The following is a 12,001-nucleotide window of genomic DNA, read 5'->3' on the forward strand; positions in this document are numbered from 1 at the left end:
CAAAAATGGTGACTCAACCCTCTGGTAAATGGTTAAAAATTAAATATTTTGCTTCCTTTCTTTGAATATCAATGAATTTAATCACTAATAGATCACCTCAGACTTCTTCCAATTAAATTTAACATCTTCAAGACTCTGTAACACCAAAAATAGTAATGAAAGTCTGTCGTCAATGATTTAAAATTAAATGTTTTGCTTCCATTTTTTGGATATCAATAAATTTAGCCACTAATAGATTACCTACAACTTCTTCAATTCAAATTTAACGTCAGGAAGACTTTAAATACCAAAAATGGCAACTCAAATCTGTTGTAAATTGGTTAAAAATCAAATATTTTGCTTCTATTCTTTGAACATCAATGAATTTAGCCTTCTAATAGGTTATATCCAACTTTTTTTAGCTAAATTTAACTTCACCAAGACTTTAAATGCCAAAAATGGTGACTCAACCCACTGGTAAATGGTTAAAAATTAAATATTTTGCTTCCATTCTTTGAATATCAATGAATTTAACCACTAATAGATCACCTCAGACTTCTTCCAGTTAAATTTAACATCTTCAAGACTCTGTAACACCTAAAATTGTAATGAAAGTCTGTCGTCAATGATTAAAAATTAAATGTTTTGCTTCCATTTTTTGGATATCAATAAATTTAGCCACTAATTGATTACCTACAACTTCTTCAATTCAAATTTAACGTCAGGAAGACTTTAAATACCAAAAATGGCAACTAAAACCTGTTGTAAATTGGTTAAAAATCAAATATTTTGCTTCTATTCTTTGAACATCAATGAATTTAGCCTTCTAATAGGTTATCTCCAACTTTTTCTAGCTAAATTTAACATCACCAAGACTTTAAATGTCAAAAATGATGACTCAACCCTCTGGTAAATGGTTAAAAATTAAATATTTTGCTTCCATTCTTTAAATATCAATGAATTTAACCACTAATAGATCTCCTCAGACTTCTTCCAGTTAAATTTAACATCTTCAAGACTCTGTAACACCAAAAATAGTAATGAAAGTCTGTCGTCAATGATTAAAAACTAAATGTTTTGCTTCCATTTTTTGGATATCAATAAATTTAGCCACTAATTGATTACCTACAACTTCTTCAATTCAAATTTAATGTCAGGAAGACTTTAAATACCAAAAATGGCAACTAAAACCTGTTGAAAATTGGTTAAAAATCAAATATTTTGCTTCTATTCTTTGAACATCAATGAATTTAGCCTTCTAATAGGTTATCTCCAACTTTTTCTAGCTAAATTTAACTTCACCAAGACTTTAAATGTCAAAAATGGTGACTCAACCCTCTGTTAAATGGTTAAAAATTAAATATTTTGCTTCTATTCTTTGAATATCAATGAATTTAACCACTAATAGATCACCTCAGACTTCTTCCAGTTAAATTTAACATCTTGAAGACTCTGTAACACCAAAAATAGTAATGAAAGTCTGTCGTCAATGATTAAAAATTAAATGTTTTGCTTCCATTTTTTGGATATCAATAAATTTAGCCACTAATTGATTACCTACAACTTCTTCAATTCAAATTTAACGTAAGGAAGACTTTAAATACCAAAAATGGCAATTCAAACCTGTTGTAAATGGTCAAAAATCAAATATTTTGGTTCTACTCTCTGAATACCAATGAATTTAATCTTTTCCCAGCTAAATTTTAACATCACCAAGACTTTAAATGCCAAAAATGGTGACTCAAGTCGTTGGTAAATGACCAAAGAAATCAAATATTTTGTTTCCATTCATCGCCCATCAATAAACACAGAAAAATTTGGAAATTGCGTGGGCGTCCACTTTCGAAACTCACACGGCGTACCATCTAATCCCATCAACCGGTCCATCGGACGACCAGTGCTTGTTTTACCAATTAAACTGGGCATTTAATTTTTTGACACTTACGCAACGTTGCCCGATTCCTGTCAATTGTTGGAATCCTCTCCGAAACTGTTCTGCGCTGAGCAATTAACGAAAGACACCGTTTTAAAATTAATTACACCAACGTGAATTAAATATCTCGTCCATCACAGCGTAAAGTGTTTAAATACAATTTTTATTAATAGCTGTGTCTAATTAAAAAAAGAAAGTTCCGATTCTCGTTCTATTTTGCGTTCGCCACGAATTCACTGCAGTTTCTAATCAGATCAAATATCTTTTGAATAACTACAAAACACTAAATAAAATAATTTTCTGAAAATCGACAGTGAAATTGGGCAATAAAATTATAAAGTTGTGCCTGGCCAAAAGTTGAGTTGCCAGATTTTATTTTTGTGATTTAGGATAAATTTAATAATAAATTACACTGATAAATTGCATCATGAAAAATTGCAAACACTCACAATTCTCACATCGTGCATAAAATGAGTCAATCAGTTTAATAAAATCGTTTATTTTTGTGTTCCTTAATAAAATAAATATTACAAGTCTTGTTGGTCATGAAATACAAGTGTTTTATTATCTCTAAACTTTATTTATTATTAGATATGAACGTGTCGGAATAAGCAAATTTTATTAACATTACTTATATTAGGTTTGATGTTTAAATTCTTTACATGTTTTAGTATTATTTATGAAGAAATTTTCAAATATTAAATAAATAGAAAAAAACTACTTATTTATTTATAATTTAATAATGTATTAAATTGGTTTTAATGAACAGCTGAGGAAGAAATAAGATAATTATGAAGTTGTAGAAAAATTAACTTATCTTTGTAAGTTTCTTATGTCTAATTTAGCTATTTTTCAAAGTCAATTTAATATAAAACTATAAAAATGATCATAAAAATAATAATTCACATTTTTAAATGTATTAAATTGGATTTAATGAACAGCTGAGGAAGAAAATAAGATACTTATGAAGTTGTAGAAAAATTAACTTATCTTTGTAAGTTTCTTATGTCTAAATTAGCTATTTTTCAAAGTCAATTTAATATAAAACTATAAAAATGATCATAAAAATAATAATTCACATTTTTAATTGTATTAAATTGGTTTTAATGAACAGCTGAGGAAGAAATGAGATACTTATGAAGTTGTAGAAAAATTAACTTATCTTTGTAAGTTTCTTATGTCTAAATTAGCTATTTTTCAAAGTCGATTTAATATAAAACTATAAAAATTATCATAAAAATAATAATTCACATTTTTAATTGTATTAAATTGGTTTTAATGAACAGCTGAGGAAGAAATAAGATAATTATGAAGTTGTAGAAAAATTAACTTATCTTTGTAAGTTTCTTATGTCTAAATTAGCTATTTTTCAAAGTCAATTTAATATAAAACTATAAAAATGATCATAAAAATAATAATTCACATTTTTAATTGTATTAAATTGGTTTTAATGAACAGCTGAGGAAGAAATGAGATACTTATGAAGTTGTAGAAAAATTAACTTATCTTTGTAAGTTTCTTATGTCTAAATTAGTTATTTTTTAAAGTTAATTTAATATAAAGCTATAAAAATGATCATAAAAATAATAATTCACATTTTTAATTGTATTAAATTGGTTTTAATGAACAGCTGAGGAAGAAATGAGATACTTATGAAGTTGTAGAAAAATTAACTTATCTGTGTAAGTTTCTTATGTCTAAATTAGCTATTTTTCAAAGTCAATTTAATATAAAACTATAAAAATGATCATAAAAATAATAATTCACATTTTTAATTGTATTAAATTGGTTTTAATGAACAGCTGAGGAAGAAATGAGATACTTATGAAGTTGTAGAAAAATTAACTTATCTTTGTAAGTTTCTTATGTCTAAATTAGCTATTTTTCAAAGTCGATTTAATATAAAACTATAAAAATTATCATAAAAATAATAATTCACATTTTTAATTGTATTAAATTGGTTTTATTGAACAGCTGAGGAAGAAATAAGATACTTATGAAGTTGTAGTAAAATTAACTTATCTTTGTAAGTTTCTTATGTCTAAATTAGCTATTTTTCAAAGTCAATTTAATATAAAACTATAAAAATGATCATAAAAATAATAATTCACATTTTTAATTGTATTAAATTGGTTTTAATGAACAGCTGAGGAAGAAATAAGATACTTATGAAGTTGTAGAAAAATTAACTTATCTTTGTAAGTTTCTTATGTCTAAATTAGCTATTTTTCAAAGTCAATTTAATATAAAACTCTAAAAATTATCATAAAAATAATAATTCACATTTTTAATTGTATTAAATTGGTTTTAATGAACAGCTGGGGAAGAAATAAGATACTTATGAAGTTGAATAAAAACTGACTTATGTTATAAGCTTCTTATTTCTAAATTCAAAAACAATTTAATATAAATCTTGTCATTTTAAATGATTTATGCAAGTAAACATCATATAAAGATAAATTTGACCATAAGTAAACCAAACAACTTCTAAAATGAGTAATAAAATCAACAATAAAAAGTTTCCAGTTTAATCTTTCAATTATTTTAAAATCCCCAATTTCACGTGCAGTTGTGGCCAATTAATTAGTCGCCCCATTGTAAAACCAAATGGGGCCTTGTACCACATTTCAAGCTCCTCAGCCACAATTAAAGAAAAGGCGGCCATTTTAAAGAAAAACATAAGATTTCACGCGTCGTTTTTCACTGGCGCGTAGTTTACACTAACTATAAATGTTTATGCAAATAGTTGATTCTGAGATAACGGGTACAGTTTCATAAATCACGTCTGCCGTACGAAATGTTATGTTAAATATTGATGGCTATCGCTGGGGTGTTGGGGGGGGGGAGGTTTGGCGCTCTTATAACCCCTTTAAAGACCACTTTCATCACCCAATTAATTTAATTATGTTTATGTGGGTGGATAGGTGGTTTTTTTTGAATAATTGATGCAACCATTATAACACAGTTGTCGCATTCCCATTGTTAATCTTAAATATTTAATTTAATGTAACCGTAAATTTTTAGTGTAATGTCAGTTATGAATGTTTTATCCTAAGTCAGGAAAACCCCGTTTTTTTATTGCCCAATCGATTTTCTCGGACACGTTAATCACTCGAAAAATCGATTACTAATCGCGACACTCAAATCCGGTACGACGGATACGGTGAAAGCGACTTTTAAATGAAATCCTTACGTTTTTCTCTGTGGTATTCATAATCAAATGTTGGCGTGTCGCAAATTCGCTAATTTGTATACCCGACTTTTTATTTTATTTCGTTGTGTACACAGTTTTAATTAACTAATTGACAGACATGCAAGCCAGTTTGTGATGGTTTCTTTTCATTTTTTTTCTTCGTTTTGGGTCAAATTCCTCAGAAGTAACATGTAAAGTTGAGTCATTATTTTTATTTTAATTTTTTAGTTAACTTTTAAACAGATAAAAAACTTACGAAGATAAGTTAATTTTTCTACGACTTCTTATTTCTTCCTCAGGTGTTCATTAAAACCAATTTAATTCAATTAAAAATGTGAATTATTATTTTTATGATGATTTTTATAGTTTTATATTAAATTGACTTCAAAAATAGCTAATTTAGACATAAGAAAATTACAAAGATAAGTTAATTTTTCTACAACTTCATAAGTATCTTATTTCTTCCTCAGCTGTTCATTAAAACCAATTTAATACAATTAAAAATGTGAATTATTATTTTTATGATAATTTTTATAGTTTTATAATAAATTGACTTTGAAAAATAGCTAATTTAGACATAAAAAACTTACAAAGATAAGTTAATTTTTCTACAACTTCATAAGTATCTTATTTCTTCCTCAGCTGTTCATTAAAACCAATTTAATACAATTAAAAATGTGAATAATTATTTTTATGATAATTTTTATAGTTTTATAATAAATTGACTTTGAAAAATAGCTAATTTAGACATAAAAAACTTACAAAGATAAGTTAATTTTTCTACAACTTCATAAGTATCTTATTTTCTTCCTCAGCTGTTCATTAAATCCAATTTAATACATTTAAAAATGTGAATTATTATTTTTATGATAATTTTTATAGTTTTATATTAAATTGACTTTGAAAAATAGCTAATTTAGACATAAAAATCTTACAAAGATAAGTTAATGTTTCTACAACTTAATAAGTATCTTATTTCTTCCTTAGCTGTTCATTAAAACCAATTTAATACAATTAAAAATGTGAATTATTATTTTTATGATAATTTTTATAGTTTTATATTAAATTAACTTTGAAAAATAGCTAATTTAGACATAAGAAACTTACAAAGGTAAGTTAATTTTTCTACAACTTCATAAGTATCTTATTTATTCGTCAGCTTTTCATTAAAACAAATTTAATACAATTAAAAATGTGAATTATTATTTTTATGATAATTTTTAAAGTTTTATATTAAATTGACTTTGAAAAATAGCTAATTTAGACATAAGAAAATTACAAAGATAAGTTAATTTTTCTACAACTTCATAAGTATCTTATTTCTTCCTCAGCTGTTCATTAAAACCAATTTAATACAATTAAAAATGTGAATTATTATTTTTATGATAATTTTTATAGTTTTATATTAAATTGACTTTAAAAAATAGCTAATTTAGACATAAGAAACTTACAAAGATAAGTTAATTTTTCTACAACTTCATAAGTATCTTATTTCTTCCTCAGGTGTTCATTAAAACCAATTTAATTCAATTAAAAATGTGAATTATTATTTTTATGATGATTTTTATAGTTTTATATTAAATTGACTTCAAAAATAGCTAATTTAGACATAAGAAAATTACAAAGATAAGTTAATTTTTCTACAACTTCATAAGTATCTTATTTCTTCCTCAGCTGTTCATTAAAACCAGTTTAATACAATTAAAAATGTGAATTATTATTTTTATGATAATTTTTATAGTTTTATATTAAATTGACTTTAAAAATAGCTAATTTAGACATAAGAAACTTACAAAGATAAGTTAATTTTTCTACAACTTCATAAGTATCTTATTTCTTCCTCAGGTGTTCATTAAAACCAATTTAATTCAATTAAAAATGTGAATTATTATTTTTATGATGATTTTTATAGTTTTATATTAAATTGACTTCAAAAATAGCTAATTTAGACATAAGAAAATTACAAAGATAAGTTAATTTTTCTACAACTTCATAAGTATCTTATTTCTTCCTCAGCTGTTCATTAAAACCAATTTAATACAATTAAAAATGTGAATTATTATTTTTATGATAATTTTTATAGTTTTATATTAAATTAACTTTGAAAAATAGCTAATTTAGACATAAGAAACTTACAAAGATAAGTTAATTTTTCTACAACTTCATAAGTATCTTATTTATTCGTCAGCCTTTCATTAAAACCAATTTAATACAATTAAAAATGTGAATTATTATTTTTATGATAATTTTTAAAGTTTTATATTAAATTGACTTTGAAAAATAGCTTATTTAGACATAAGAAACTTACAAAGATAAGTTAATTTTTCTACAACTTCATAAGTATCTTATTTCTTCCTTAGCTGTTCATTAAAATTAATTTAATTCAATTGAAAATTATTATTTTACTATAATTTTACAGTTGTGTATAAAATTGATTATACAGATAAGTCAATTTTTATTCCCTTAATTAAAATTTAATACAATTAAACATTTGAATTTATAGTTTTATATTAAATTAATTTTAATGAACAGATAAGGAACTTATAAAAGTTAAAATTATATATTTTTATTTTTATTAAACTCAATTTAATATGCAACCATAAAAATTAACATAAAAATAACGAATCGTTATTATTTTTTTTTTAATTGGACGTTTTCACAAATCCTCCTCCGAATAATAATAAAAAAAAAATGAATTAAATATGTCCGATTACGATTGTGCATTGTCTCAATTGACAAACAATAAAGCGGTTGTTTTTCCACACGACAATCGGAGCTCTCAGATCGGTGTAATTGAGTCAATTCCCATGTTCCAGATATATATATTTTTTAAGTTATTAATTAATCAGCGCAACAATTATCGGCGTGTAAGGAAAAACTGGATTGTATAGTGGAATAATAACGATTATTGTCGATTGTGAAATGCCTATTTTTATTGTTTATTGTGTAATGTTGTAAACGAGTGGCTAATTTTAGAATCACCAACCAACTATGTTAAATCACGTTAAGTCAACTTAACTTAAGTTACCTTTAACTAACTTACTTAAATTTCAATTTGGATGTCAGACTTGTTGAATATGGAAATATGGACGTTATGTCACAGTGTCAAAACCCATTGTAATCGTTGTAAAACAAGCGATGATTAGTTTGGTAAACTCTGAATATTATTATTATAGTTTTTTTTTTCTTGACCGAAGGCTTGGGTGTTCACGAAGGCCCACGCCAAATGTTTAAACGCTGTTTTACATATTATGTTTATTATTCATTGTTTTTAGACAATGCCCCAGCTTATACCACACAATTAAGTCACCAAAAAAAAATATTTGTCTGTTTTTTTCGTTGGCTGTTATACAACTTGGGACGAATTGATTTTAATCCACTTTAAAAAAGTTTAAAGATTTAGAAACAGAAGGAGTTTGATCTGATTTAAAAATGGTTTCTTAAGCATTTTCAAAGAATTTAAAGGGTTAAAAACAGGAATAATCTGATCTTATTTCTATAAACAGATATCTTTAAAACATTAGTAATGTGACCAACAGTTGAAAGATATTTGTCTGTCTTTTCTTGGTTGTTATACATCTTTAAACGAATTGGTTTTAAAGTTTCTTAACCATTTTCAAAGTGTTTAAAGGATTAAAAATAGGAAGTATTTGATCTGATCTGTGTAAACAGATTTCTTTAAAAAATTAGTAATGTGACCAACAGTTGAAAGATATTTGTCTGTCTTTTCTTGGTTGTTATACATCTTTAAATGAATTGCTTTTAAAGTTTCTTATCCATTTTCAAAGTGTTTAAAGGATTAAAAATAGGAAGTATTTAATCTGTGTAAACAGATTTCTTTAAAAAAATTAGTAATGTGACCAACAGTTGAAAGATATTTGTCTGTCTTATCTTGGTTGTTATACATCTTTAAATGAGTTGGTTTTAAAGTTTCTTATCCATTTTCAAAGTGTTTAAAGGATTAAAAATAGAAAGTATTTGATATCTGATCTGTGTAAACAGATTTCTTTAAAAAATTAGTAATGTGACCAACAGTTGAAAGATATTTGTCTTTCTTTTCTTGGTTGTTATACATCTTTAAACGAATTGGTTTTAAAGTTTCTTAACCATTTTCAAAGAGTTTAAAGGATTAAAAATAGGAAGTATTTGATCTGATCTGTGTAAACAGATTTCTTTAAAAAATTAGTAATGTGACCAACAGTTGAAAGATATTTGTCTTTCTTTTCTTGGTTGTTATACATCTTTAAACGAATTGGTTTTAAAGTTTCTTAACCATTTTCAAAGAGTTTAAAGGATTAAAAATAGGAAGTATTTGATCTGATCTGTGTAAACAGATTTCTTTAAAAAATTAGTAATGTGACCAACAGTTGAAAGATATTTGTCTTTCTTTTCTTGGTTGTTATACATCTTTAAACGAATTGGTTTTAAAGTTTCTTAACCATTTTCAAAGAGTTTAAAGGATTAAAAATAGGAAGTATTTGATCTGATCTGTGTAAACAGATTTCTTTAAAAAATTAGTAATGTGACCAACTGTTGAAAGATATTTGTCTGTCTTTTCTTGGTTGTTATACATCTTTAAATGAATTGGTTTTAAAGTTTCTTATCCATTTTCAAAGAGTTTAAAGGATTAAAAATAGGAAGTATTTGATCTGATCTGTGTAAACAGATTTCTTTAAAAAATTAGTAATGTGACCAACAGTTGAAAGACATTTGTCTGTCTTATCTTGGTTGTTATACATCTTTAAATGAGTTGGTTTTAAAGTTTTTTATCCTTTTTCAAAGAGTTTAAAGGATTAAAAATAGGAAGTATTTGATCTGATCTGTGTAAACAGATTTCTTTAAAAAATTAGTAATGTGACCAACAGTTGAAAGATATTTGTCTTTCTATTCTTGGTTGTTATACATCTTTAAACGAATTGGTTTTAAAGTTTCTTAACCATTTTCAAAGAGTTTAAAGGATTAAAAATAGGAAGTATTTGATCTGATCTGTGTAAACAGATTTCTTTAAAAAATTAGTAATGTGACCAACAGTTGAAAGATATTTGTCTGTCTTTTCTTGGTTGTTATACATCTTTAAATGAATTGGTTTTAAAGTTTCTTATCCATTTTCAAAGTGTTTAAAGGATTAAAAATAGGAAGTATTTAATCTGTGTAAACAAATTTCTTTAAAAAAATTAGTAATGTGACCAACAGTTGAAAGATATTTGTCTGTCTTTTCTTGGTTGTTATACATCTTTAAATGAATTGGTTTTAAAGTTTCTTATCCATTTTCAAAGAGTTTAAAGGATTAAAAATAGGAAGTATTTGATCTGATCTGTGTAAACAGATTTCTTTAAAAAATTAGTAATGTGACCAACTGTTGAAAGATATTTGACTGTCTTTTCTTGGTTGTTATACATCTTTAAATGAATTGGTTTTAAAGTTTCTTATCCATTTTTAAAGTGTTTAAAGGATTAAAAATAGGAAGTATTTGATCTGATCTGTGTAAACAGGTTTCTTTAAAAAATTAGTAATGTGACCAACAGTTGAAAGATATTTGTCTGTCTTATCTTGGTTGTTATACATCTTTAAATGAGTTTTAAGGAGTTTAAAAATAGGAAGAGTTTGATCTGAATTCAGTAAACAGACATTTATAACGTTCCCCATCCATTTCCAAAGAGTTTAATGGAAAAAACTTGATCCAATTCCTACAAACAGATTTTCTTTTAATTTAATAACATAAGCCAAGTGCTGAAAGACTTTAATTGCAGCCATAGTGCGTTCTGCGCGTAAGTGTACGCTGAATTGAATCACCGTTTTGTTTATCCATTGAACTGAAAATGTTTCCCATAACCTTGAAGTGCACACATACACACACACACACACGCACACGAGCTGTGTCCGTTCAAAACGGCTCTTGCAGTGTTTTGTGGGCACGAATCCGCTTTTGCTGCTTTTGTAACTTATAAAATGCGTCTTAAACGATGTTTCTTTATTCGTTGTAACAAACGGAATGGGTAATTCATTAAGGGAACCACAATCTATGCGTTTTAAAACACGTAATAACAAACCAAATAGAAAAATTGTGTCGTTAAAATGTTTTTTAACGATTAGATTTTATGGCTCACCTTTTATTGTCTGTGACGTTGTTCGAAATGTCCACACAACCGACACGTTCAGACGTTGCGTCCCAATCCGGACGTAAATGTTAATTGGAGGGGTGACCAACCCCCCCACGAAAATCAGCCAATTGATTGATAAAAACGAAATAGACTGAGAGGAGCGACCTGTTGCTCCGACCGGTGGCGGAATTCCGATGGTGATTTGGTCCTGTTTTATGTTTCAGTGGCGCACGTGATGTGGCCGGCATGGGGTTGGGGGCGGCCTTTCCCCCTGCCTCCCGCGGTGCGGTGCCTGGCGCAACTGCTCTACACGGGCTTCCATCGTTTCCTCGCGAGATTCTCAGGTCAGTAACCCCCTTTTCTGTGTTTCTGTGTGTGTGTGTGTGAGTGTGTGTGTGAGTGAGTTGGGTGCATTTTTACGTAATTCGGTTTTGGGTGCTTTTTCGCCTTTTTGGCGCGGCGTTTTATGGAGGCGGCGGTGCGCGGTGTGAATTTCAAATGGGGGCGGCGGGAATGGTAAATTGGATGGTTTAATTTATTTTCTGAGGGGGTGAAATGCTTCGTTTTATTCTTTTTAACAGACGTTAACTTTAATTTCTTTTATTCTATTAAATTACTTTTTATATTTTTAACTACATAAAATTTAAATTTAAATAAATTAAATATTTATTAAACATCAAATTGGATTTTTACCTTTTATTAAAAAAAACTACATAAATAATAAATATAATCAATGAATTTAAAAAAATTTATAATTTAAAAAAAAAAAGTAAACTTAAATTTATATTTATAAAA

The 12,001-nt window shown here is 26.6% G+C and overlaps 1 protein-coding gene across 3 annotated transcripts in view; it reads left to right on the forward strand.

Moving 5' to 3' along the window:
* The window catches only part of LOC109605155 (protein spitz), a 180,537-nt gene that overhangs the window by 103,248 nt on the left and 65,288 nt on the right, over positions 1–12,001 (forward strand). For 2 of the 3 annotated variants that reach the window (XM_049962747.1, XM_049962746.1), the window contains one exon: positions 11,431–11,550. The exons of the other annotated variant lie outside the window; for it this stretch is intronic. In XM_049962747.1, the coding sequence (XP_049818704.1) occupies positions 11,442–11,550 (109 nt within the window). In that variant the 5' untranslated portion in view covers positions 11,431–11,441. The remainder of the gene's footprint in view (positions 1–11,430; positions 11,551–12,001) is intronic. 3 annotated transcript variants of the gene reach the window in all.

This window comes from Aethina tumida, chromosome 2, assembly GCF_024364675.1.
Source record: "Aethina tumida isolate Nest 87 chromosome 2, icAetTumi1.1, whole genome shotgun sequence".
In the NCBI taxonomy this organism is placed as follows: Eukaryota; Metazoa; Arthropoda; class Insecta; order Coleoptera; family Nitidulidae; genus Aethina; species Aethina tumida.